Here is a 27,879-nt window from a genome sequence, read left to right as displayed (position 1 = left end):
TGGTAGTGGTATTCCTGAGATGGGGAACACAGAACCTGTTTTGTTTTGTTTGTTTTGAGACGGAGTCTAGCTCTCTTGTTGCGCCACTGCACTCCAGCCTCCCGGGTTCAAGCAGTTCTCCTGCTTCAGCCTCCCAAGTAGCTGGGATTACAGGTGTGCACCACCATGCCCAGCTAATTTTTCTATTTTTAGAAGAGATGGGTTTCACCATGTTGGCCAGGCTGGTCTCGAACTCCTGATCTCAAGTGATCCACCTGCCTCAGCCTCCCAAAGTGCTGGGATTACAGGTGTGAGCCACTGCGCCCGTCTGAGAGAACCTGTTTTAGGAAACAGTCACTGTGCCAAGAACTTACTCACTCCTCACTACAACCTTATGGGGTTGTGATGTTATTATCCCCATTTTACAGATGAGGAAACTGAGGCGCAAAGCTGTTAAGGGACTTGCCCAAAGACACAGCTAGAAAGTAGTAGGACCTAAATATATTAATTTTTAATTTTAATTTTAATTTCAGACAGTCTCACTGTCACCCAGGGCTGGAGTGCAGTAGTGTAACCTCCGCCTCCCAGCTTGTGCCTCAGCCTCCCGAGTAGCTGGGACTACAGGTGTGTGCCACCATGCCTGGCTTTTGGTAGAGATGGGGTTTCATCATGTTGCCCAGGCTGGTTCTGAACTCCTGGCCTCAAGCAATCCATCCACCTTGGCCTCCCAAAGTGCTAGGATTACAGGCGTGAGCCACTGTGCCTGGCCAGGGCCTGCATATAAAGCTGGTAGTTGTACTCCTAGATCTTTACAAAAAAAATTTTTTTTAATTAAAAATTCTTTGGCCAAGCCAGGTGCAGTGGCTCACACCTGTAATCTCAGCACTTTGGGAGGCCAAGGCGGGCAGATCACCAGGTCAGGAGTTCGAGACCAGCCTAGCCAATATGGTGAAACCCCATCTCTACCAAAAGTACAAAAATTAGCCAGGATGATGGCGCAAGCCTGTAGTCCCAGATACTCGGGAAGCTGAGGCAGAAGACTCTCTTGAACCTGGCAGGCGGAGGTTGCAGTGAGCCGAGGTCATGCCACTGCACTCCAGCCTGGGTGACAGAGCAAGAATCTGTCTCAAAAACAAAACAATTTTTTTTTGGCCCAGTGTGGTGCCTCACACCTGTAATCCCAGCACTTTGGGAGGCCAAGACTGCTTGAGCCCAGGAGTTTGAGAGTAGCCTGGGCAACATGGTGAAAACATGTCTCTACAAAAAAATTTAAAAAATTAGCCGGGCATGGTGGACTAGAAGGAAGGAAGGACTTTATCAGTGCCTGTGGTCTCAGCTACTCTAGAGGCTGAGGCAGGAGGTTCCCTTGAGTCCAACAGCTCAAGATTACAGTGAGCTGTGATCATGCCATTGCACTCCGGAGTCTCACTCTGTCATGCAGGCTGAATGCAATAGCATGATCACGGCTCACTGCAGCCTTGACCTCCAGGCTCAGGTGATCCTCCCCTCACAGCCTCCTGAGTAGCTGGGACAGGCACACTCCACCATGCCTGGCTGATTTTTGAAGAAACATTTACAGACATAGGGACTTGCTGTGTTGCCCAGGCTGGTCTCAAACTTCCAGCCAGAAGCAGTCCTCTTGCTTTGGCCTCCCAAAGCATTGGGATTACAGGTGTGAGTCACCACACCCATTCCACCTGAACTCCTAGATCTTAACTATTACATCATTCTGCCCTTAACCACTAGGCTACACCATCATCCTCTACCAATGCTGAGTTCAGTTTTGGAAGTGTTGGTGTTTAGATACCCATAGGCTGTCTACTTCATTCCATTTCTTTTTTTTAGCGTCTCACTCTGTTGCCCAGGCTGGAGCCCAATGGCACGATCTCGGCTCACTGCAACCTCTGCTGCTTCCTGGGTTCAAGGGATTCTCCTGCCTCTGCCTCCAGAGTAGTTGAGATTACAGGAGACTGCCACCATGCCTGGCTAATTTTTGTATTTTTAGTAGAGACGGGGTTTCACCATGTTGGCTAGACTGGTCTTGAACTCCTGACCTCGTGATCCGCCCATCGTGGCCTCTCGAAGTGCTAGGATTACAGGCATAAGCCACCGTGCCTGGCCAACTTCATTCCATTTCTGCCCTGGGCTTTTTTTTTTTTTTTTTTTTTTTTTGAGACAGAGTCTTGCTCTGTCACCAGGCTGGAGTGCAGTGGCTCGATGTCAGCTCACTGCAACCTCCACCTCCCGGGTTCCAGCGATTCTTCTGCCTCAGCCTCCCGAGTAGCTGGGACTACAGGCGCACGCCACCACATCCAGCTAATTTTTGTATTTTTTTAGTAAAGACAGGGTTTTGCCATGTTGGCCAGGATGGTCTTGATCTCTTGACCTCGTGATCCGCCTGCCTCGGCCTCCCAAAGTGCTGGGATGACAGGCGTGAGCCGCCGCGCCCGGCCTGCCCTGAGCTTTTGCAACAGGCTCCAGTGGTCTCCGTGTCTCTTTCCTTATTCCCCTCAAATCATTCTCCATATTGCAGCCAGAAATTATATTTTAAAACACAATTCTAAAATGTCACTGTCTCCCAAAACCCTTCAGTAGTCTCCCACTGCTCCTAGAGACTGAAATGTTTACCTGCTTACAAGGCAGGGGTTGGCCCCTGCGCACCTTTGCAGCTCCCTCTCTAGACGGATGAAAGTCAGGCTCCCTAACTTCCACCTTCCTCTCCGTGTTCCAGCATGTTCTCACCCAGAGCCTCTGGGCCTTTTGTCCTCCTCACTGGAATGCTCCTAGAGGTTTCTCTCCCCTCACAGCCACCTAGTTTACTCAGGTTTTAGAGCCCAGCAAGTCCAGTCTACTCAGTTTTCTTTTTGAAGTTCCTATAACTTCAGTTCCTTTATTTAAGTTTGAGGTTGTACGTGTCTTAGTATGCTTATTTGATTACAGTTAGTCTCCCCGCTAGACTGTGAGTGCCCTAAAGGCAGGAACCTTGCCCATCCCCTTTACCACTAGCACCGATCAAAATGCCTGGCACAGGGAGGCGCAATGAACAGCTGTTGAACGAGTGACTTCCAAATCGACAGCAAAGGGGGCGGCTGGATAGCGAGTCGCCCGCTCAGGAGAGATTCTGGGTCGGAAATAAAGATCTGGGAGTCATTTATAATTCCAACCAGACGAGTAGATGGGCTGGCCCAAGCGGTGTGTAGACTGAAGAGATTCTAACTCATGCAAGATAAGCAGTTACGTGGCTCACGGTCACGTCGCAAAAATCCTGGGGGCTCTCCTCCGCCTGCTTGTGGTCCCGTACAAGGCGCTTCCCACCCTGGGTCTCTGAGCCCAGTCGGTGAAAGACGGAAGGAGACCGATTCACAGCCCCAACAGCGCCGGTGATAGTCCCTCTGCCACCCCTTTCCCTCCGCTGCCCTCCCCTCCCCTCCCCTCGATGACTTCTTCCAACAGCTGACGAAGCTGGATCCCTGGGCACCGCCTCTTCCGTCCGCGGCGCCCGGAGACGCCCGGAAATTTGCGGGCGCGCCGGAAGTTGAGGGGAGTTTCCTGCGAGCTCGGCTTCCTCAACATGGCAGCGCCCTTGTCAGTGGAGGTGGAGTTCGGGTGAGTCACAGAGCTGGGGCGCCGTGGGGATGGATTGAAGTCGTCGGGCCCAGAATTCCTTTCCTTCTGCCGTGGGGCCTGACACGGCCGAATCACTGGGTGTCCCAGTGCCCGCTGTGAGCTACGCTACCCGCCTAGGAGAGTCTTGAGAGGCCAGTCTCTCTTGGCAGTGAGGCCATCTGTCCGGAAATAGAGGCGCACATTGGGAGGGAAATGCTCTCTGTGTACCACTCGGTGCCCTGTGCTCCGCCGGAGTCGAAGGTCGTGACTGTTAGCAGGCAGCCTCTCTATCTTCTTTTCCATTCCTATCTCGGACCAATCCCATCTGTTTGGCATCTGAGCTCCTAGAACCTAGAAGGACCACCCCTCCACCCACTGATTTCATTCTTTGGGCAGCAGTTTCTTTTTACACTGTTATTAAGGTCTTGTTTCTCGTGGGATGTAGTGGCCAGGGCGGGACTTTTTTCTTTTTCTTTCCCAAGACTTGGGGATGGTAAACAGACCTGAGCCTCCTTCAGGACAGTCAGTAAACTTGCTGATTGCCTTCTGCAGAACTGGAGTCAGGTGGAGACACGGGGACAAATAAGAAATCACACTGAAGGGAACTAACAGGGACAGTATAGTATACACAAGACGAAAAATGCAGAAATTGGGACACACACCAATTACTGAAGAAACACAGAGCAGGGAGGAAGTCTACCCAAGGCACTATTTGTGCTTCCTACAAACAGGTTTGTCATATGGTTTCAAAGCTGAGAGAAACTGCAGAGCTTAGAGAGAAGGCAAAGAAACAGGCCTTGAAAGATAGGTGGTGTACTTTACAGTATCATGTGGAAAAGAGGGAATAGGTAGGGGGGTGTGTGTCTGTGTGTGGAATAGGTAGGTGTGTGTGTGTGCCTGTGTGTGTGTAGATAAGCCAAGGTCTATGTGACAGGAAAAGTCTGGGATGGGAATCTAAAACCTCTGCCCAGTGCCTTTCTTCTCATTGGATACCTCCCATTTCTTTCATGTTTTCCCTTAATTGGGTAGTTCATTCACCAGCCATTTATTGAGTGCCTACCATGTGCCGGGCAGCAAGCCAGACACTGAGGATACAAAGATAAATAGAAGTCTGTCCGTGCCCTACAGCGTTCAGCATTTCTGCCCCTTAGAAGGGGGGTAAGTCTCATGACTAAGTGCATTTTAATTGATATTGTCTGGCTGCTTGGATCCAATTAGAACTGTATTGGTCTGGACTCCTCACTGTTTTGCCTCACTGACCCTTGGCCCAGCTACACTCCCCAAAGCCTGGGATTCTAGGAGGATCCCTGCTTCCTTGACAGGCCTCAGCAGAGCTGGAAAGAGAGAAGCCACAGACTGCTGTGTTAAGATTTATCTGGGCCAGGCATGGAGGCTCATGCCTGTAATCCTAGCACTTTGGGAGGCTGAGGCAGGAGGACTGCTTGAGCCCAAGAATTCTAGACCAGCCTGGGCAACATGGGGAGACTTCATCTCTACCAAAAAAAAAAATTAAAAAAAAAAAGGTTTATCTGCAGACAACTTGCCTTTCATCCTCATGAGTCAGACATGGTCTTTGTTTATCAAGAATATCTCTGCTAGGTACTGTGCTAGCTCAGTGGGGAAGTCATGTGAGGAAGATGGGGCCATTGCTCTCCAGAGCTTACAAACCAGTACAATTGCCCTTTTTCTGACCCAATCATCTCTAACTTCAGTCTCCCTTACCTCCAAGAGCAATAATGACCCCTGGCAAGGCAGGACAACATTCCTCCACCCACCCACCTTCTATCACCTCCTGTCACAGCACAGCGTTCCATGAAAATTGCAGCATTCTCAGGAATGCCCAACATGATGCTCAACCCAGGTTCCTTCTCTCTTTGTCCTTGTGTTGATGCACGTTTTTGCCCTGACCTTTCTTTCATTTCCTATGTATCTTAGCAGACATGATTCACCCTTATCCAGAACTGGAGCAAATTTGCAAAGGCTAACAAGCCCTTCATTTTCTCCTTTTTGTCCCTTAGTGGCCCCACTCCCACTCCAGTTCTGGAAGGGTCTCCCTCCTGAGCAGATGTAGTCCTCTTGGCCCCACCAGCTCCTCCAGAGACCCTCTGGAAGGCCTCTAACACCTTCCTTGTTGTCAGTGACCACATCTGCCACCCTTTGTCTTCCCCCTGAACTGTTCGCAGCAGAGCATTATCTCAGGTCACGCAGGATTCAAAGTATGTAATGTAGTTGTGTTTTGTGTCCCTGTGGTCCATGTTCTAAAGGCCCAGATATGGAGTTCTCTCCGTCCCACCCCTCTTCCTCCTTCCCAAGTTGGGGAGGTATTGGCAAAAGGAGGGAATGTCATTGAGGTCAGAGAAGAACTGGGAGAAATGGGCATTTCCTTTCCTTTAGCAGATATTTGTTGAGTGTCTACCATGTGCCAGGCCCTGTTTTAGGCAAAGCTTGCAGCCCAGCAGGTGGAGAGGAAGTAAATAAACAAAATATATATATACGTGTATATGTATGTGTATATACAGAAGATTAAAAGATGAAGATACATCAGAATAGGTGAAGGCGGTTTTGAGAATATCTATACCTGTCACTGGTATCTACAAACACATCCACCAAGAATTGGGGGGTTGAAGGAAGATGGAGATATGTCAGTTGAGTTTGAATAGCAGATCTTATAAGACATAAGAGAGTCTGGCCTTGGGTCTCTCCTGGGCTAGAACAGGCCCCTTGTCTGCCTCCCTAAATCACTCTTGAGGCTGGGCATGCACCTTCCCCCACTCCAGATGTGCTGACAGCAGAAATGCCAACCCCTCCCTTGAGGGCCAGTGAATTCAGCAGTGACAGGTCACTCTCTGAGCGAGACTGGTTCTCCCTTCATCCGCTTGTAAAGGGAAAAACAGCCTCGGCCTCTGAGCCTGGCACCACCAGGTTTGGCCAGTCTTGGTTGTTTGCCTAAGTCCCAGTGCCTTCAGTTCCCATCCCTCTTCTCTGACCCCCAACTCCTGAGCCCCTTGCCTGTCACCCTCCCCCACCCCAGCTGCTGCATGTGCCAACCCCCCACCCAGGAGAAAACGAGGCTCTTGGAAGGGGATAAATGGAGGCTCTGTGCAGGCTCGCAGCTGAAATGGCCCTGTGCGCGGCCACAGATGGGCCTCCTCTCCCCCTCCACATTTCTGCATCAACAAAGCGTGACCTTGTTTGGATGACAGTCGCCCCATGTTTTCCCCATGACAATGCTTGCCTTGCCTTTGCCTCCCAGCGGGCTGTCTCAGGACATCTCTGTTCCCTGAAATTGGGAAAGGGTGGTGGGGTGGAAGACATCTCATCCTTCAAAAGTCTGGTAAGGCCTTTTCAGTTAAGATCCACAAGAAGTCTGAGATGGGAATTGGGAGACCCAGAGGGAGAAGCAGCATGGGGCGCTGAAAGAGCCCTGGCGCTCATCTCAGAAGCCTCAGCTTCTGGACTTGGCTCCAATCATCTCTGCAGTCCCCGCCTTCCCTTGGCCAGGTGCTGGGACACAGAAATGAACCAAACTCTGCCCTCAAGAGGCTTTCTGACCTTTGGGAAGTCCTGTTTTTTTCTGACCAGTCTGCTGGTGCTAAGCAGGAATCAGTTAGACTGAAATTATAGTTCAGCCCCTGCCTGTCTAACCTTGGACAAGTTGGTTGCTTAACCTCTCTAGGCTTGAGTGTGCTTTTCTATCAAAGTGAGCGAATAATATCTACCTCCTCCCTTCTTCCCTGGGACTCCCTGAGGATGAAATGAGATGAGGAACATCTTATAAATGGTGAGGCGATGTGAACAGTTGTTCTTAGTTGATGCCAGGCCTCATGGACTCTCTCAGCCTCCAGCACTGTGATGTACCCACCAGGTCAGCAGCAGGTGGCATGGGCAGGAGCATTCAAACCATCATCTGGCCAGAGGAAACCCCTAGATGCACAGGGTCTCCAGAGTGCCTCACAGTGGCTCCCCAACATTTTTCCAGATGGAAAGACTGAAGCTTAAGATTGAGTCAAGGCCAGGCATGGTGGCCCACACCTATAATCCCAGCACTTTGGGAGGCCAAGGCAGAAGGATTACTTGAGCCCAGGAGTTCAAGACCAGCCTGGGCAATATAGTGAGACCTCACTATGTTATAAAATATTTTTAAATTATTATTAGTTTTGAGATAGGGTCTCACTGTGTCGCCCAGGCTGCAGTACAGTGGCATGACCTTGGCTAACTGCAGCCTCAACCTCCCAGGTTCAGGTGATCCTCCCACCTCAGCCTCCCAAGTAGCTGGGGCTACAGGCGCACACCACCATGCCCACCTAATTTTTGTACTTTTTGTAGACACAAGGTGTTGCCATGTTGCCCAGGCTGCTCTTGAACTCCTGGACTTAAGCAATCCTCCCTCGCCTCTCAGCCTCCCAAAGTGCTAGGGTTACAGGTGTGAGCCACTGTGTCTGGCCCCCAAAGTATTTTAATAACAAAGAAAAAAGAAGATTGAGTCACACATCTAAGGTCTCAACATAGGGAGAGGTGGAGCCTGGGCTTCACATCGGGGCCGGCAGCTCCAAAGGCTGTGTTCTGCACCTGTGTGGTAAGCTGCCTCTCTAGAAGGCAGAGGAGTAAAAACAAGAGTCGGCAAATTTGGGTACTTGATTTTTTTTTTTCTTTTTAAATAATTAGAGACAGAGCCAGGCATAATGACTCACAACTCTAATCCCAGCACTTTGGGAGGATTGCTTGAGCCCAGGAGGTCAAGACCAGCCTGGATGACATAGGGAGACCCTGTCTCTACAAAAAATAAAAATAAAATTAGGCAGGTGTGGTGACACGTGCCTGTGGTCCCAGCTACCTGGGGGCTGATGTGGGAGGTTTGCTTGAACCCAGGAGGTTAAGGTTGTATCAAGCTGAGATCATGCTACTGCACTCCAGCCTGGGTGACAGAGTGAGACCTTGTCTCAAAAAATAAATAAATAGGCCAGGCACGGTGGCTCACGCCTGTAATCCCAACACTTTGGGAGGCTGAGGCAGGTGGATCACGAGGTCAGGAGTTCAAGACCAGCCTGGCCACAATGGTGAAACCCTGTCTCTATTTAAAAAAAAATACAAAAATTAGCCAGGTGTGGTAGCATGTGCCTGTAATCTCAGCTACTCTGGAAGCTGAGGCAGAGGATTGCCTAAACCCAGGAGGCGAAGGTTGCAGTGAGCCAAGATCGCACTACTGCACTCCAGCCTGGGCGACAGAGCGAGACTCTGTCTCAATAAATAAATTTTTTTAAAAAGTAAAATAAAATAATAAAATAAAAATAGGCCAGGCACAGTGGCTCATGCTTCTGATTTCAGCACTTTGGGAGGCCAAGGCAGGGAGATTACTTGAGCTCAAGAGTTCGAGACCAGCCTGAGCAACATGGCGAAATCCCATCTCTACAAAAAGTAAAAAATTAGCTGAGTGTGATGCCATGCACCTGTAGTCCTAGCTGCTTGGGGGTCTGATGTGGGAGGATTGCTTAAGCCTAGGAGGTCAAGCCTGCAGTGAGCTGTGATTGTGCCACTGAACTCCATGCTGGGTGACAAAGCAAGACCTTGTCTCAAAAATAAATTAATAATTTCCTGGGTGCCTAATAATAATAATAATTACATAGAGACAGGGTCTTGCTATGTCACCAAGGCTCTATTTCACTGAGGCTCATCTCAAACTCCTGGCCTCAAGCAGTCATCTCGCCTTGGCCTCCGGATTCCAGGTGTGAGCCACCACACCTAGCCGGTACTTGATTATTAGTAAAAATTATATCCTACTTTGCCACATTAGAAGTCATATTTAGGAATTGGTCACTGGGTCTGGGCAGAATGGCTTGTGCCTGTGATCCCAGTGCTTTGGGAGGCTGAAGTGGGAGGATTGCTTTAGGCCAGGAGTTTGAGATCAGCCTGGGTAACATAACAAGACTCCATCTCTACAAAAAATTTAAAGATTAACCTGATATGGGCCAGGCGCGGTGGCTCATGACTGTAATTCCAGCACTTTGAGAGGCCAAGGTGGGCGGATCACCTGAGGTCAAGAGTTTGAGACCAGCGTGGCCAACATGGTGAAACCCTCTGTCTAAAAATACAAAACTTAGCCAGATGTGGTGGCTCATGTCTGTAGTCCCAGCTACTCGGGAGGCTGAGGCACGAGAATCGCTTGAACCTGGGAGGCGGAGGTTGCTGTGAGCTGAGATCACACCACTGCACTGCAGCCTGGGCAACATAGTGAGACTAAACAGAGTAAAATAAAATTAAATGTAAACATAAATATTAATATAAAAAGTAGCCTGATATGGTGGCATGCACCTGTAGTCCTAGCTACTTGGGAGGTTGAACAGGAAGGTCTCTTGAACCCAGGAGTTCAAGGTTACAGCGAGCTATGATTGCACTGCTGCATTCCAGCATAGGCGACAGAGTAAGAACCTGTCTCTAAGAAAGAAAGGGGGAAAAAAAGAATTAGTCACTGCACCCAGGGTGTTTCTGCACCTTAGTCTCTGCTTCTCTTGGGCTTCATTACCAGACCTATCCTCAGTTTTCTGTTTCCGCTACCTCTTCCTATTTGCAGGAGCTCACCTGGCTGTCTTTTTCTCTGGTCCTCCTTTGCAGAGGTGGTGCGGAGCTCCTGTTTGACGGTATTAAGAAACATCGAGTCACTTTGCCTGGACAGGAGGAACCCTGTGAGTATTGGCTTTCTGAACCCCTCTCTTGGGGCCATTGAACAGGAGTTGGTCCATGGGGAACACTCAGCCCCGTTCAGGTCTGTGTTCTGCACCTGTGTGCTAAGCTGCCTCTCTAGCAGGCAGAGGAATAAAAACAAGAGTCTACACGGCCGGGCCGGGTGGCTCACGCCTGTAATCCCAGCACTTTGGGAGGCCAAGGTGGGCGGATCAAAAGGTCAGGAGTTCGAGACCAGCCTGGCCAACATGGTGAAATCCCGTCTCTATTAAAAATACAAAAATTAGCTGGGCACGGTGGCGCGTGCATGTAATCCCAGCTACTCAGGAGGCTGAGGCAGGAGAATTGCTTGAACCAGAACCCGGGAGGCGGAGGTTGCAGTGAGCCGAGATCATGCCACTGTACTCTAGCCTGGGCGACAAAGCAAGACTCCATCTCAAAAAAAAAAAAAAAAAATACTTGTTAATCTTTCTTGAATAAATACACACTGAGCACCTTCTGTGTAGCAGACCATGTGCTGATCACTGTGGAGACAGACATGAACAAAAGCCAGTCCCAGGCCAGGTGTGGAGGCTCACACCTGTGATCCCAGCACTTTGGGGGGCCGAGGCGGACGGATCACTTGAGACCAGGAGTTCTAGACCAACATGGCGAAATCTCATCTCTACTAGAAATACAAAAAATTAGTCATGCATAGCGGTGTGCGCTTGTAATCCCAGCTGCTCAGGAGGCTGGGGCAGGAGAATTGCTTAAACCTGGGAGGCAGAGGTTTCAGTGAGCCGAGATCGTGCCACTGCACTCCAGCCTGGGTGGCAGAGCAAGATTCTGTCACAAAAAAAAAAAAAAAAAAAAGAATGAACTTGCAGATCTTTGGCTGGGTAACTGTCAGGATAGCCTAGGGGCTGGGGACTGGATATGGCAGGTGTTCAGATCTTTTGTAACCTTAGCAGTGGATTCTAGCAAGGGCTCAGGGATGGGATTCCAGTCTCCACCTATGACTGAGATACTTCTGGGGAGAAGAGGGCATCAGTTATATTAAGAGACAGGAAATGAGGTTCCTGGAGGTGGGCGGTAGAAAATGGTCAAGTCAGGCCGGGCGTGGTGGCTCACACCTTTAATCCCAGCACTTTGGGAGGCCGAGGCGGGCAGATCACGAGGTCAGGAGTTCGAGACCATCCTGATCAACATGATGAAACCCCGTCTCTACTAACAGTACAAAAATTAGCTGGCGCAGTGGCAGGCATCTGTAATCCCAGCTACTTGAGAGGCTGAAGCAGGAGAATTGCTTGAACCTGAGAGGCAGAGGTTGCAGTGAACCAAGATCGCACCACTGCACTCCAGCCTGGGCAACAAGAGCAAGACTCCGTCTCGAAAAAAGAAAAAGAAATAAGAAAATAGGCCAGGTGTTGGCTGGGCACGGTGGCTCACACCTGTAATCCCAGCACTTTGGGAGGCCGAGGTGGGTGGATCACGAGGTCAGGAGTTCAACACTAGCCTGGCCAAGATGGTGAAACCCCGTCTCTACTAAAAATACAAAAAAATTAGCTGGGCGTGGTGGCATGCACCTGTAATCCCAGCTACTCTGGAGGCTGAGGCAGGAGAATTGCTTAAACCTAGAGGGGCGGAGGTTGCAGTGAGCCGAATCATGCCACTGCACTCCAGCCTGGGCAACAGAGCGAGACTCCATCTCAAAAAAAAAAAAAAGAAAAGAAAAGAAAATAAGCCAGGCACAGTGGCTCATGCCTGTAATCCTAACACTTTGGGAGGCTGAGGTAGGAGGATTACCTGAGCCCAGAAGTTTGAGACCAGCCTGGGTAACATGGCAAAACCTGGTCTTTACAAAAAAATAAAAAATTAGCCAGGCATAGTGGCATGCACCTGTGTTCCTAGCTGTTTTAGAAGCTGATGCTGAAGGATTGCTTGAGCCCAGGAGATCGAGACTACAGTGAGCTATGATCACACCACTGTTCTTCAGCCTGGGTGCCAGAGTGAGACCCTGTCTCAAAAGAAAAAAAAAAATACATAAGCAGAATATGTATGGGGAGAAAAAAAGAAAATGGTCAAGTGAGATTTGGTAGGATTCTTCTGGAACTGGACACACATCTGCCAGGAATCAATTATTATTGCTCAGATTCACTGGCTGCCGCACCTCTCTGTCCCTCCCTCAGGTTGGAGAGCAGTGGCACAGGGTGGGGTCTGTCTGCCACACGTGGAGGCTGGGGGGGGACACTTACTGAGGAGCAGGTCACTGCCCACATTGAGCTGGGAAGGGATATGTGGCTGGGGTTTCGTGTCAGGATTGTGTGTCCCTGGTCGAGGAAGACATGGGGTGCTAAACGTGACTGTTTCTTAGTTTGACAGATGGCCATGCAGCCTTGGGAGGGCACACGGTGCTCTCAGAAGAAGCTTCTCAAAGATTCAGTCTCAAAGACCTTGTCTGGAAGTTTATTAAAATATCACAAGTTATTATTTATTTCCTGTGGAGTTTGTCTGACATGAAAACCCACAAATTTTCTTTTTTTTTCTTTTCTTTTCTTTTTTTTTTCAGATGGAGTCTCGCTCTGTCTCCCAGGCTGAAGTGCTGTGGTGCAGTCTCAGCGCGCTGCAACCCCCACTTCCTGGGTTCAAGCAATTCTCCCACCTCAGCCTCCCAAGTAGCTGGGATTACAGGCAGGCACCACAACACCTGGCTAATTTTTGTATGGTTTTTTTTGTTTGTTTTGTTGTTGTTTTTTTGTTGTTGTTTTTGAGACGTAGTCTCGCTCTGTTGCCCAGGCTGGAATGCAGTGGCGCGATCTTGGCTGACTGCAAGCTCCGCCTCCCAGGTTCACGCCATTCTCCTGCCTCAGCCTCCCGAGTAGCTGGGACTGCGGGCGCCTGCCACCACGCCCGGCTAATTTTTTGTATTTTTAGAAGAGACGGGGTTTCACCATGTTAGCCAGGATGGTCTCGATCTCCTGACCTGGTGATCCGCCCGCCTCGGCCTCCCAAAGTGCTGGGATTACAGGCGTGAGCCACCGCGCCCAGCCCCAAAGTACTTTATTCTTTCATGTAGTTGGCAAATCTATTTCGAGTGCCCTCTTTGTGCCATCACTGTACTAAGTTACTGGATATTCATTAGTGAGCAAAATAGATGTGGTCCTTGCCCTAGTAGAGTTAGCAGTGTAATGAGAGTGGAGCCAGGGAATAAACAAGTAAACAAATGAATGTATAACTGCGTCATTACAACTTTTAGTAACTGGCATGAGGAGAACAAAAGGGTACTTGAATAGGACTAATAGGTGGTCAGCAGAGGTCTCTTTAAGGAAGTAACATACCAAGGCCAGGTGCAGTGGCTCACTCCTGTAATCCCAGCACTTTGGGAGGCCAAGGTAGGCGGATCACCTGAGGTCTGGAGTTAGAGACCAGCCAGGCCAACATGGTGAAACCCTGTCTCTACTAAAAATACAAAAATAGCTGGGCATGGTGGTGGGCACCTGTAATCCCAGGTTGAGGCAGGAGAATCGCTTGAACCCTGGAGGTGGAGGTTGTATAGTGAGCCGAGATCGTGCCACTGCACTCCAGCCTGTGCGCAGAGCGAGACTCCGTCTCAAAAACAAAAAACAAAACAAATAAAAGGTAGAAACCAAAATTTAGAGAAGTCAGGGGTCTCACCCCAAGTCATAGTTATTTAAATAGCAGGGTTGGGATTCAGAACTAGCTTTCAGGCCACTGAATTTCAGAGTCCTGGCGCTTTGCCACTAACCCATCACCGTCTATCCCGAGAGGCTCCCTGAATTACTCTAACATCTTACATTTTCCAGTTTTTACGCTTTCCTTCATTTATTTATTCATGAGTTCAACAACTACTTATTTCAACTTTCAGATGACCCCAAGAGATAAGAGACCCCTAAAAGAGAAAGAGAAGGAGGGAGGGACCTGAGGCCTGCCCAGAGTTACCCAAGTAGGGAGGCTGGGCTGGGACTCAGATTTTTTTATCCTTCATCTTCCAGCCACTGTTCAGGGAACAGGCAGGGGCCTATCCCCACTCTGGGAAGAAAGGAGGGGAGTGGGAGGGAAGGCACAATGGCCTACTTAGTCTTTGGCTCCTTTGCTGTGAGTCCCTACACCTGGTTCCTGTTGTGCCCAGAGGCATGGGTCACACAGCAGACCCATGGTAACCTAGGTTGGTGACCTAGGTCACCAACAGAGCTGGTTAGCAGCTGCCAGGCCTCACCCTGGCACATGTGAGCCCAGCTGGGGGTCAGGGGCCTGGTGCTGCTAGGAGAGTCTTACCCTTCCCCCAAGTCCATGCTCAGATATGTCATCTGGCAGACTTCCCAGCCTAGGGGCTGCCACTTGGCCAAGCGAGTCTTGGAGGTTCCAGCAGAAATAATAGCAGCCGTAAGATTTCAGAATGTGACAAGCCTCACAAATGAGGGAACTCATGGCTCCTAGGCCAGGGGAGAGCTTCCAACCCAGCCAATTTGGGAGAAATGATGAGCAAGGCCTGAGGGAGTGAGACTGCGAGAGAGGAAGCCTGGCACGCGCAGTTGCACATCACTTATTCCTGCCAGCCTCTTTCTTCCCCATCTGTAAGATGGGAGGTTGGGCTCGCTTTGTATGTTATTGAGCTGGTTGTCTCTTTGACATCTATAAGAAAAGTTTCTTCAAGATCCAAGTATATACAATTCGGTGAAGCAGAGTGTGCTGACCCAGTAAGAAGTTGTGTGAGAGGAGGGATGTCTTAACAGCCATCTCGCTGAAACGGCCATGCAGGCACCCACCAGCTTAGGGTATTGCGGCTGCTGGGAGTTGGCCTCTGTGATTCAAGCATCCCTTTGACCCAAGGCCCCCTGCCCAGGCCCCAAGTGTAGACATGGCCGCCTCACCTTTCCCTGCCTGTCTTCCCCCGTCCTGCCATTGTGCCCCCTCCGCCTGCTCCACTTGTGTTAAAGGGTGGCTGGTGAGGGAGGGCAGGAGCTGCAGGAGCTCTTGGGCGCTTTAAACTGCTTAGCATGCATTTCACAGCCTCTCTGGGGCCAGCTGTTCCTTTCTCTGCTCTCAGGGCCTGTTTGCTGATCCCCTCTCCACCTCCCTCCTCCCCACACCCCTCCCAGTCCCTGTGCAAAATTGCTTTTGAAAAGATCCACTTTCTGCTTAATTAAACAATGAGGAGGTCCCCTCGCACATCTGTAAACCTCCTTCTGAGGCCAGTTTAGCCCACAAACTGCTCCATTCTTACCCCCATTCACTTGTAAATGGCCCCTCTGATGTTCCCTCCACCCCCTCTCCTCTGTTACTCCCCCCTTGCCAGCTCTTTCTTTTCCCTTTTCAACTGAGGCCTGGGGTGGGCTCCCCGAAGAGCCGTCTTGGAGCCTGGTGGACTTGGTGGGGACAGAGGCAGTTTAACCTGTGGAAGAGAAGACTTAGGGGATCCTTTCTTCCAAATCTGAAGGGCCATCCTGGGGAAGAGGGGGTGCATTTGTTGGCATGGTCCCCGTGGACCATTCAGGCCCAGTGGGTGGGAATGACAGGAAGACAGATTTCTGCTTGGGAGAAAAGAGCTCTTAACAATCAGAGCCGCTCCACAGAGGAGCTGACCTCCTGTCCCTGGAGGTGTTCAAAGAGAGGCTGGATGAGGGTCTGTTACGCCTGCGAGTCAATATCAGATACGACTTTGAGGTTGTTCCGTTTCAGTCCCACGAGGCTGAGGCTGACAACCTTTGGGGCCCTCCCACAGTGGGCAGTCAGTGTCCCCCAGAATAGGACAAGTCCACCGGGGCGAGGGATTCTGGTGGAGCTTGCGTCGGTGCTCTCCACAGTGGGTATCCTCCCTTTGGCAGCAGCCTTTAGAAGGTACTGGAGCCCAGAGGATGAGGAATCTGAAGTCACTGTGGGCTTACAGCTCAGAGCAGCCATCTGTTGAGCGTGTCCTGTGTGTGTGACACTGCCAGGCCTGCCTTGGGCATTGTGCCTTACGTAACCCTCAGCAGCTCTTGGTGTTTGGATTATTATCCCTGCTTGTCAGAGGATGACACTGAGACAGCAAGATGAAGTGACTTCCTAGCTAAGGCCATCGAGCACACAGCCGAGGTCCTCTGGCTGTAGACTCAGAACTCAACCACTCCAGCATAGAGCAGCAGCTCTCATTGCCTGCTCTGCCCCCGATGGGCAGGCCAGGTGCCAAGGCATCCTGCACTGGAAACCTTGTATTAAGTGCCCATCTCCCTCCTCTGGTGCTGTGTGCCCGGGGGCCGCCTGGCCGCCAGCACCTACAGACTCAGAGTGTCATTCCTACCACCTGGGTTGTACTGGGAGCATTGGCCAACCCCAACATCTTGTGGGTTCAAACATCTAACACAGAAGGAAGGTCAGTATCTAGGACCCCTCACTACTCTCGCAGTCCCCTCATTCCCTTTCCAGCTTCTGATGGGAAGATACGGGATGCCACAGAAAACCCCAGCCGGTCCCAGCACTATCTGATTAATGGTTGGCTCTACCTTGCCCTCTAAAGCTGAGGTGCCAGGCCACTGGGCAGAGCGTGCAGAAACCCAGAGAGCGCGAGGGGTATAGGTTCTTCCTCTGGATCCTGGAGTAATTACAGCATTGATATGCAGGGCACAGTGCTGAGAGCTTTGTATATATCGTCTTATTTGATCCCCCACAATGACCCTATGAGACAATGTTAACATCCCCATTTTACAAAAAAAGGAAGCCGAGGCTTCCTATTACCTAAGGTAATAGAACTAGGAAGTGATGGAGTCCAGCTCAAAACCAGGCCTGTCTGATTCCAGGGTCCATGCTCTTAGTCTCTTTCTTCCTCCCTCCTTCCCTCCCTACCTCCCCAGTTGTCCACTCAAGTAATGGTAATGGTAGTGCCATACATTTGAGCTGGATCGTGATTCAAGTGTTGAGTCAGAGACACATGGAGGCACAGGCCTGGGCAATGGGGCCTGGTTCCCAGGAAGCACATACCTGGGAGATACCGCTGAGGTTCACTGGGAGGGAGAGGCCCCTATGGGAGCAGGCCCGTTCTCAAGGCCTGGCCCCATCTCCTGCTGAGCTTCTTACCTTCTCTGTTCTGCTACCTTGAACCTGCCCATTCCATCCTGCCCCAGCCTTCCCATGTGTTATCCTTCTGTCCAGAATGCTCCCCACCCCACTCATCCTTCAGACCCGAGCTTCACTGTTTAACACCCTCAGTCAGGCCTCTCCTGATCCCAGATGAAGGAGATAGCATTTGTCACAACTAATTAAGTATGGTATGTCTCCCCTGCTGACCTCTAGCTCCCTGAGGGTAGGTAGCTCTGTTTCCCTCTTGCCCACTACCATCTCCCTAGCATCTTGCACATAGTAGCTGCTCAATAAATATTTTTCTCCTGCGTGATCACACGGGATCCCAGGAGGGAGACCGCCCCTAGTAGGAGAGGGAAGACAAGAGGACACAGAGTGGGAAGGTGAAAGTGAGAGTCTCCAGCCCCCATCTATCACAGAGCCATCCATCCCCAAGCCACCAGCCCCTGACTCTGCTTAACCCTTCCTCCTCCCCTGGGCGCCTTTGGAAGCCGACCATCTGGCTTGGAGGCTATTTGCATATTGTCTGTGCCTCAGCAAGCCTAGCAAGATGTCCCTGGGGGTGTGTTTCAGGCCAGGCCGAGTGGCCCTTGCATCCTGCGAAGGGAGCCATGAGTTCCCCCTCTCCCCACCCCCAAATCCAGGCATGGGGGAACAATACGGGTGGCGATGCGGTAGCCTCGCCATGGTAACAGGCTATCAAAAATGTGGGCAGGCCTGGGTGGGGGGCGGGCAGAAGAGGGAGGGAGTGACCTCAGCAAATAGGAGCATCATGATAAATGAGCCCGCACTGGGCAGCACACTCATCCTCCAGCTTGTCCCTCTGGGACTCCATGCTGGTGCCATCGTTTGGATGACCCCACCATGACCACTAGCCCTTCCCCCACCCCCAGGCCTATCCAGAGTGGAGCAGAAGCACCTTCCCTTTGGAGGGAGTCAGGGCTGTCCCCTAATTGAGTCCTGGTTCCATGCAGGCCAGGCACTGCCCAGACCTTCTCGCCGCCTCCACACACACAGGCACACCCCCGCCCGCCAGGGCTGGCTGATGGATGTGTCAGACCCCGGTGGCTCTATCGAGCAGCCACAAGATGTATGGGTTGGCGGCCCACCAGACAGTACCAAGATGGAGGCCAAGGGGATTCAGAGCCAAGGGGAAACCTCTGAAACCCAGACCTCAGGGAGGAACCCAGCCAGGAGTCCAAGTGAGCTGCAGCTAGTTGGAGGCAGCATTTTCCCCATCCCATGCCTGCTCCAGGGACCGTGAAGACTCTGATCTGCTTTGTTTAAAAGGAGACATTAAAATGGAAAGGCGGCAGTCTCAGTCCATGGACACTTTGCCCGTGGCCCTGTGCTTTGCTGGCGTACGATCCAGGCAAGTTGGCACCAAGCAAAGTGGACCATCCAGGCTGCAGGCCTGTCAGAGCGAGGGGGCACGCGTGCCAGCCAGCGTGCCTTAACTCCCTGCCCAAGGCTGGGGCCGTGTGTGCGTGCCACACTGTGGGCCCAGACAGGGCAGAGCAAAGTCTCCCTGAGTCCTAGCCACCTTTCCCTTGCGTACACTCTGGACTCCAGGCAGGAAAATCAAGGCCTCACCTGGGACTTCTCCAGCTTAGCCCTGAGCTTTGTCTCAGGCATTAGTCCAGGACAGCAGACCCCTCTGGACGCTGACTCGGGATGGGGGTGGTTAACCCCAACCTGTCTGCTGGCTTCCCAGAGGCGAGTTGCCTCCCTGGGACCTTTATCCTCAAGTCGTCTAAGAGAATGAGAAGGAACTCCTCAGCCTCAGGAGAATGGCCCTGTTTCGGGGGCGGACAGTTGAGGACCATAGGCTTCGAGGTGTTTATAGAGCCACATTTCTGTGTGCTGTGGCCCGATACTGCTGCCCCTAGGAAAGGACAGGTGACCCTGGAGACAGGTGGCTCTGAGCCTCCACATGACATACAAGGAGGCTGGTGGCTCCCCCAGAACCACAAGGAGGCAGATCTCAGCGTTAGCTGAGCTGGAGAGGCCCTGTCACCCGAACCTCTGGCCGCCGCTGGCGCGGAGGGCTCTGGAAGCACAGGGTGGTGGCAGGGGAGTGGAGCAGGGATTTGTCAGCATCCCTAGCTGGTGAATGATCCTTCTCTCCCTCTGCCAGAGGAAATTAACTGATGTTATCAGCTCAGCAATTGTTTTTTTTCCCCTCACAAAGGGAAATATATGCAGACCCCTCCAAGAGCAAAGCCGAATCCTCCCCATCTGCGACTGGCTGGAGAGATAAAGGTGGAGGGGGCTCTTCAGGGTCCTCTCAGAAGTCCAGCCATGGCAGTTGGAGACTGGCTTCCAGGACTTGTGGGTAGGGGCCTGTCTCCTAACCCTTTAGATACGACAGTCCTCCCGCCATCTGCCTTGAATCCCCCCACTATAGGTAAATCCCATTGCCTCTTCTCCGGGACTTCAGCAGTGCCAGGTGCAGCTTTCTCTGAAGATCCACCTGGCAAGTCACTGGCCTGTCCTAACCTGTTTCCTCACCTTTGGAATCTACAAGTTCATGGGCTATCACAGCCTGGTCTAAAAGAAGCCCTCTAAACCCCGTGTGTATTTCCTTGTGGGCCAGGCAAGGCTCTGGGGGGGGTGGCAGGTGCCATTTGGGTTTGACAAGAGTTTGTTCTGTGCATTCCTTTCCAGGGGACATCCGGAACCTGCTCATCTGGATCAAGAAGAATTTGCTAAAAGAGCGGCCAGAGTTGTTCATCCAGGGAGACAGCGTGTGAGTCCCACTCCTCCCTTCCCAAAGCAGGTGGAGGGAGGGACGGATATTTGAGCCCCCACCCTCGGGTTCAGTCCTGGCCTTCTCTGAATCCGGTTCTCCCCTTCCTCCTCCCTGACTCTTCCAGCTCTGAGATCTATTTTCAGTTTTCTTGTTACTAAACCGAACTCTTGAGGATTTTTTAAATCCCAGATGAAAGGAGCCTGGTGAATTTCTCAGAAAACTTGGATTCTGCCCTCTGGTTGCCACAGACTTGCTGTGGGACCTTAGGCGACTTACTTCGCTTCTCTGGGCCTCAGTTACTCTCTACACAGAAAGTGCTGAGGAAAAAACGTAGCTAGTACAACTGAAGAGCTAAATATTCTGTTTTATTTCATTGTAATTTAAATAGCCACATGCAGCTAGTAGATTACCATACAGTGCAGCACGGGTCTAGAATTCCAAGGAGTCATTGACTCTCTGCGTGCACACACCCATGCACATGCACACACACTCACTGGGGACACCCCATAGAAGCCCAGTGCAGTCTCCTTGGAAAGGACCAGGTTCCAGTTGCCACGAAGTTACTTCTAAAACAAGGCCAGTCCCCCACGTGAAAGGTGGCCGGTGCAGTTGTGAGGCTTGCTTATTTGCCTCGAAGCATAGGTCACTGTCAGGTCCTAAGGGATCAGGCCTAGGGGATCAGCCCTCCTTCAGGTCATGGTCCAGTGGTCCTGGAGGCCACCTCTAATGCCAGCAGTGCTCCTTGGGCCATTACCAGTGGGAGCCAGGCTAAGCTGCCTGACCAAATGTTGACCTACCCTGCCTTATGCCAGGCAGGACTGCACGTGAGCATTGCCATGTGGCATGGCAACTGATTCGGAAGAGGCAAAACAGCCTTCTCTCCAGGATGGGCATGCAGAGGCCTAAAAAAAAGCTGAAGTTCTTTTCCAGGGCTAACGAGAATAAGATTAGACCCCTGGAAAAGTCCTACTAATGGTTACCATGACAGTGTGGCAAGCACTCCACACATATCAGCTCATTTCGTTTTCATATAGGCCTTGTGGGTTAGACAGTATCACTTATCCCATTTTCAGATGAGGAACCTGATACTCAGAAACAAAATGACCTGCCCATGGTCTGGGTGGTGGTGCTGGCTGGCATTTGCACCCATTTTCCATCTGGCTACAAAGACCATGCATGACTGTCTGACCTGGTTTCCTTCACACTCAGACCAGCCTCCCCTTCCTGGGATATCTTTAGCCAGACCCCAGGAGGAAGGCTCCTCAGCACACTCTCCTGCAGCCCAAAGCTCTCAGCCTCTCTTCCTCTGTGCTACTGCCTCCTGCCTCTCACTCCTTGCTACTCACCACCATCTTTCCCACAGGCGGCCAGGAATTCTGGTGCTGATTAACGATGCCGACTGGGAGCTACTGGTCAGTACCTTGGGGGACATCCCTCCTCCAGCCCCTGCCCTTGCTGCTTCAGTGGGAAAGCGTTGGGCCTCTCCTCAGGCACATATAGAGTGGCTGGGTAATCCTCCGCCCCACTCCAGCCCCACACTGAGGCTGCTGGAGTCTCCCACTCCAGGTGAGGAAGGGATGGGTAGCTGGGGACATGGGAGTACTCCTCCATCCTGAAGATTTGCAGGTTGAGGTATAGGATACCCATTTTTCTGGTAGAGTCTGTCTCTTCCAGAGCAGCCAGTCCTCAGCCCCTGTTCTCCCAACTCCTGGGGTGGACCTGGGAAGGTGGCCCTGAGGGTCTCCCGCTCCCCTCTCTCCCGCACCAGGGTGAGCTGGACTACCAGCTTCAGGACCAGGACAGCGTCCTCTTCATCTCCACTCTGCACGGCGGCTGAGGGCCCTTCTCCGGGCCTGGGCACCCTTAGAGGGGAGAACGAAGCAATCAGACATCCCCTTGGGCCCTGCTTCCAGGTCTCCCTGTCCCCCTTGCCTGCCTTCTTCCCTGCTCTGTCCCCTAAGCTCCCTCCAGGCAGGGAAAAGAGGCCAGGTGCTAAAAATGAGCCTTTCTCAAGCACGTGAGCAGCGGAAGGCAGACAGGCGCCAGAGCCCAGCACTCCCTTTTCCAGCAGCTGTGGTGGGGGAGGGTTCCCCTCCAGTTTGTCAAGAGTTGAAGGAGGCTCTGTGGCCAGGTGACCTGGCTGCCTTCCACTCCTTGTACCTCAGTCTAAACATGGAGTGGCTGCTGACAAGCCGCTCCAGCCCCAGAGCCAGCGTCTTCATGGGGAAGATGAATGGACCTGAGTAGCTGAAGGAAGGCCCCTCCCTACCCAAAGACTGGAGGCTTCTCAGCCTCAATTTCCCTGTCGGGACAGCTGAGGGCTCTGCCTGTCCCCCACTGCTATCAGTATGGAACCCCAGCTGGGGTCCCTTATTGAGTGCCGACTCCCCCCACCGCCAGCAGCTGCTCCTCCAGCCACACCCCTCCTTCTGCTCCCCCCACCCCTAGCCCTTGACCCTGGCTGGCCTGCCCCCCTCCACAGGCCACCAGATGGGCTCCTGAGACCCTCCCCAGGCTGCTTACAGCTCATTCTGCTGGGGGTAGAGATGAGGGGAGGGAGTAAGTTAAACCTTGGACTAGCAAGTAGAAGCCTGGGGGGATGCGTGTGCCTCAGTTTCCTCCTCCACAACTGAATATTTATAGTGGCTGAAAACTGGGGAGATACTTGATGGCGCGAATGTCCATTTTCTCTCCCTTCCCACCTCCTGCAGGAAGCAGGACGGGGCAGGCAGCACCTGGTGGGCACAGTGCTTTGCCCCTCCTCCCCTTCCCTTCTGGAAGTCTTGGGGCCTCAGTGCTTGCAACAGCCGGCCTTGGGCAAATAAAAGACTAGGTTGTTTACTAGCCTTGCTTGGAGCTTCATCCTTGGAAACGGGTGGCACCTCATATCCCCCCAGCCGTGGTCTGTGATACAACCTCTCCATCCTCAGCCTAGGGCCTCAGAGCTACCCTTCACCCAAAAGAGGGGTGGGGGTGAACACTCAGACAATCTGAGAGGGGGTAGTCTAATAGAGCCATCTGGAGAAGGGAGTGGCAGAGCCAGTCTGTGCTGACCAGTCTGTGTCCCGGGACGCATCCCCACCCGTCTGTCCAAGGCTTTGTCCTACCAGCTGCAGCCAGCAGCCTCAGAACCCAAAATGAGGGTAGCATAGATAAGACTGCTGAGCCCCCTTTCTGTGGTCTTTCCTTTCCATGACCTAGAGAAAAGAGCTTTGCTGGAGGGAGACCCCCAAAAAGAATTAGGGTGCTAACATCCCACCAAAAGCATCATCCCACCCAAAATGTTGCTTTTCATTCTATGTCAATAATTTAAGGTGGAATTTCTCTCACCCTGTGGAGATGAAAGTGGCAAAAGGTTGTCCCAGCAGTGTTGGGGGACGGGGTGTGCACATCATTCTTTTGGGGATAGATGACCTGCTGGCTGGTGGGCTTTTCTCCAGGACTACTGCAGGTAGAGGCCCTCTGGGCTTGTGTGGAGTGGGAGCAGCCGTGTTGGGACTATGGGGAGGAGCTGGTCTGGGTGCAAATTAAGGCCAGTGTTGGGGTCTGAGTGCTGTCCAGAAAGGCTGTGTGACCAACCCTCACTAGTTCCTGAGGTCAGGGTCTCCATGTTAGGGAACAGAGCAAGAGACTTGGAACAGCTCCCTACAGCTGCACTTCTAGAAGGTCAGCCTGTCCAATTCTTGTAACCTGGAGGTCCCTCCCCATCTGCAGCCCCCTGAGCTGCAGGAGCGGCCCCATCAGTGCACCTGATTGGAACACACTAGATTTCAGGTCCTGGAAACTGGGCGCTAGGATCCGTTTCCCTGGCTGCAGAGAGTGGGAGGCGTGATGTGGAATATCCCTTCTCTCAGCACACTCCAATTAATACTGAAGAGTAGGGCAGGAGGAGGTGCTGGGAAAACCGGGTTTCTTGGCACATGGGGGTGCAAGCACTGTGGTTGAAATTGGCCATGTCCAAGGCGCACCAGACGATTTCAGGTCATTTTTAGCCCTAGACTGGAAAGGGGTCAGGGGACAGGTGACCTGGGCTCAGCCCCCAGCAGCTCCCAACTGCCCCTCTCCCAAGCAACTCCTGATCCCTGCTTTTGAGGAAATAAACAAATAAAACCCCGCTATCTCCGAAGATTTTTCTTTAATGAAAGGATTCGTTTTTCCAAATTCTATTTCCAAAGCCGAGGAGATTGCCGGGCTGGAGCGCATCGTTGGCGACGCTTGCCCGTCGGACCCTGGCAGCGGCTGGAGGAGGCTCAGCCCATCGGTCCGTCCGGAGGGGCTTGCGGGAGGGGTTGGTTTGTTTGGGATTTAGGGGTTGGTTGAGGATTTGTTTTGTTTAGGTAGGGAGTATTGGGGTGATAAGTTAGAACAACTGCGAAACGAGTTAGCGGGCGCATTCGGCCGGCCTCTTCTTTCACCCCCGACTTCATGCGGCTTGGGCTGAGGGCGGACCACATTCGGCCCCGCCGCTGCGTGCCGGCTTCGTTCCGGCCGAAATTTGAAAGGAGGAAAAACGACGCGATCGACTGGAGGACCCTGCCGGCCGGGACTGGTCACCCGCAGAGAAGGAAGAAGGACGAGGATGCGGATGGCGGCGCTGGTGGCAGGGACCGGCGTCTCTGTGCGCGCGGGCCGGGACCGCGATCCTCGCGCTGGGGCCAGCCAGCCGCCGCCCCGAGAGGTCTCGCCCGCGCTGAGCCCTGTCCCTGGGGCCCCCGCCCCTGTTGCGCCCGGAGCTCAGCCACAGATGTCCAGCCACAATTCTCGGTTGGCCGCAGACTCGTACAAGAATTGCGTTTGGACAATCAGTGGCGAAGCCCCTGAGTTCAGGGCCCTGGTCTCCTGCGGGGTTCCCCTTCGCTCCTAAAAAGCGCCAGTCCAGGACAGCTCGGAGCTGCGCGTCGGACCACCTAGCAGGCGCTCAGCAGCGGCTGCCCATCCGGCGGTAAGGTGGACTAGCAAGCACGCGGATCCTGACCCTGTGCGGGGATCCCCATCGCCCCTGGCGTGGCTCCTTCGATCGCGGCCCGGAGTCCGCAGAGTGGCCCGCGTTGGGTCTCAGCGCCGCCCCAGGTCGAGGGGGAATCTCCTCTGTCTGGCCTGGGGAACCCCGACTCCCCTCTCCCTGCCCCCAGCCTGGGATCTCCGGGAATCCGGAAGGCAGGAGCCCCAGGCCGGGTCGCGTTTCCGAGCCCGGGGTCCGGGCTGCTGGATTCGTGGGTCCCCCGCCCCCGCCCAGCCCCGCGCACGCACCGGCTCGGGCGCTCTCCGCTTTCCTGTGGCTGAGTCGCGGCCGGGGCGCCTGCGGTGGCGGTGGCGGCGGTGGCCCGGGCGGCGGGGAGTGCTGGAATGCGCCGCCGGGTCACCTGCAGCGCCCGTGGAGCCGGACTGGGAGCCGGCGGGCTGCCGAGGCGCAAGGCTGAACCCGAGCGGGCGCCTCTGGCGGCTCGGGGCCGGGGCGGGCTTTTAGTGGGCCGCTCCAACAATACGGGCCTGGCGCGGAGAAAGGGGCTCGGCTGCAATTGGTACTGGATTTGAATAACGCCACGGGGCCATCAATGGTCATTGTGTCGGCGGGTAATGAATCTCCGCTGTCTCTCGGGCTGGCCAGGCAGCTGCAACCTGCGCTCAGGCAGCTCTTAAAGACATAGCGTGCCCCTCCCCGGGGGCCGCCTCCCCCTCTGCACCGGTCGGACCCCTCGTCCTCCCACCCCCACTCGGCGCCCTCAACTCCCGATGCCCCGCCTGCTCCCTCGGCCTGACCCCTTTGCCCATCGCCCCCTCCCTTCTCCTGGGCCAGGCACCAGCATCCCGGCCCTGCTCTCCCGTGGACCTGACTCAGGCCCCGGCCTTGGCTGAGCTCTCCAAGAGCACCCAGGGCACCCCAGAGTCTTTTACGGCCCACCCCCTGTCTCCCAGCTGCATGGAAACCAAAGGCCTCTGGAGCCCCCTCCCTAGGCCCCTGCCCAGGGGCTTCCACTGGAGGGTGAGGGGGAACAGTCTGGAAGTCAGAGGGTCACCCCCTGAGAAGACCACGCTGAAGGATAAAGGAGAAGGGGGTACAGTCCCCACCCCTGGGCTGAGGATGCCATCCCTGGAGACCACACCCCACGCGGGAGCTGGAGCCTGCCCCCTCCCCCGACCAAGGACCAGAGCTTGATTCCCAGGCTCCAGCAGGCTCCTGGGTACCTCGGGGCTAGCAGCAAGGGTGGGGGGAGGGGAGCAGGTGGGTGTGAGAGGGGCGTGGAATCTGTGAATGCTTGTCTTGTCATTGTCTCTTCCATTGGACAGTCCACCCATCCAGGAGAGCAGGGGCTCTGTCCAAGGTCTAATGCACCCCCAGCCCCACCCCCAGCCTGGTCTGGCAGAGACGGTTCTCAGTCTACTGGGTAAATACATAGCCAGCTTCTCACCCCCAAAGCCCAGCCTGTCTTTCCCAATGAACCTCACACCCTAAAGTGGGAGTGTGTGGCCATTTTTCCCATACAGCCTGCCTTCCATTCACCCCAGGGTTCTCCAAGCACCCAGAATACCCCTGCCTCTGTCCTGGCACACCAAGCTGCCTTGCTCTGAAATGCTCTCCTGTCCTCACAATCTCTGGGTGGCCTTGCCACGTGCCCGGCTGAATTGTGAATATCGGTTTGTCTGAGTCTCCTCCCTAGGACAGGAAACGGGTCCTACGGATCTTTGTGCCTCCAGGGCCTAGTAGAGTGCCCTCCCCCCAACCAATCATTAAATATCTGTGGGTGGTTGTACGCATGCCCGGTGACTTTAAAATGAGCCACATAGACTTCTTGGAGTTTCTTATAAAAGTTGAAAGAATGTTGCTTGTGGGAGGTAATTCTTGCAGCCCGGGTTTTACAGGGAGGGAGTCCTGCTAACCAGATCCCAACTCCTGGGAATGCTCCATTTGGTAATAATAACAGCAAAGAGTGTATTGTGTGCCAAGCACTAAGCTCTTTGAAGGTAGTAGCTCACTGATTCCTCACAACAACCCTGGAAAGTAAGTGCTGTTATCAGCCCCATTTTACAGATGAAGAAACTGCAGAGCCCTCCTTCCTTAGGCTCCTCCCTGGAGCTTCCAGCTGGAGAGGGAGGGGGAGCATTCTGGAGGTCACAGGGTCACCCCCTGAGAAGACCATGCTGGAGGATAAGACAGAAGGCATGCAGCCCCAATCCCCAACCTCCAGAGACCGCACCCACTAGGGATCTAGAAACCCAGAGCTTTAGGACTTACTGCACACTCTAGTTTCCCAGCCTTTATTTAGTAGGTACAGAGGGGATGGACGTAAATGCACACTTAAAACGGCTAGACCCAGGAGACACTCTGTGTCACCTTATATTAATACATTATAATCCAGTCCCAGCCCACCCCAGCCTGGTATGAACACAACCAAGATGGACTGGGCAACAATAGTCTCTGATTACCAGGTGCCATGGCTGGTGTCCATAATCCCAACACTTTGGGAGGCCGAGGCTGGAGGCTAAGGCAGGAAGATTGCTTGAAGCCTGAAGTTAAATACCAGCCTGTGACTGGTGAGGTGACTCATGCCTGTAATCTCAGCACTTTGGGAGGCCGAGGCGGGCAGATCACTTGAGCCCAGGAGTTCAAGACCAGCCTGGGCACATGGCAAAACCCCATCTCTACTAAAAACACAAAGATAAGCCGGGTGTGGTGGCAAGCGCCTGTAATCCCAGCTACTCAGAAGGCTGAGATATGAGAATCACTTAACCTGGCAGGTGGAGGTTGCAGTGAGCCTAGATCGTGCCACTGCACTCCAGCCTGGGCAACAGAGAGACTTGGTCTCAAA

At 53.1% G+C, this 27,879-nt stretch overlaps 1 protein-coding gene and 1 long non-coding RNA gene across 3 annotated transcripts; one reads left to right on the top strand and one right to left on the bottom strand.

Annotated features, from left to right (window-relative positions):
• The first annotated feature begins 1,104 nt into the window (after positions 1-1,104).
• URM1 (ubiquitin related modifier 1) lies at positions 1,105-22,915 on the top strand. Of its 2 annotated transcripts, XM_003822325.5 has the most exons (5): positions 1,258-3,585; positions 10,195-10,265; positions 19,987-20,068; positions 21,435-21,483; positions 21,840-22,915. In XM_003822325.5, the coding sequence occupies exons 1-5, from the start codon at positions 3,551-3,553 to the stop codon at positions 21,906-21,908; spliced, it is 306 nt and encodes a 101-aa protein (XP_003822373.1). In that variant the 5' UTR covers positions 1,258-3,550; the 3' UTR covers positions 21,909-22,915. The 2 variants fall into 2 exon arrangements, with proteins under 2 accessions (XP_008974091.1, XP_003822373.1); XM_008975843.6 differs by lacking the exon at positions 21,840-22,915 and having other exon boundaries at positions 1,105-3,585; positions 21,435-21,833.
• A 1,272-nt stretch (positions 22,916-24,187) lies between these two features.
• Positions 24,188-26,847, bottom strand: LOC117974374 (uncharacterized). Its single transcript, XR_004664356.3, has 2 exons — positions 25,322-26,847; positions 24,188-24,617 (listed from the first exon to the last, which is right to left on the bottom strand). It is a non-coding gene; the product is annotated as an uncharacterized LOC117974374 (long non-coding RNA).
• Between the last annotated feature and the right edge of the window lie 1,032 nt (positions 26,848-27,879).

Source organism: Pan paniscus, chromosome 11 (assembly GCF_029289425.2).
Source record: "Pan paniscus chromosome 11, NHGRI_mPanPan1-v2.0_pri, whole genome shotgun sequence".
Classification (NCBI taxonomy): Eukaryota; Metazoa; Chordata; class Mammalia; order Primates; family Hominidae; genus Pan; species Pan paniscus.
Note: the sequence above shows the minus strand (reverse complement) of the source record. Positions and strands in the feature narration are given on the sequence as shown.

What these genes read in the sequence shown, in the direction of transcription:
- URM1 (XM_008975843.6), top strand. Translation starts at nt 3,551, where the DNA reads ATGGCAGCGCCCTTGTCAGTGGAGGTGGAGTTCGG. An exon ending in GCCTGGACAGGAGGAACCCT is followed by an intron (nt 10,266 to 19,986) that starts GTGAGTATTGGC and finishes ATTCCTTTCCAG; the next exon opens with GGGACATCCGGAACCTGCTC. An exon ending in TTCATCCAGGGAGACAGCGT is followed by an intron (nt 20,069 to 21,434) that starts GTGAGTCCCACT and finishes TCTTTCCCACAG; the next exon opens with GCGGCCAGGAATTCTGGTGC.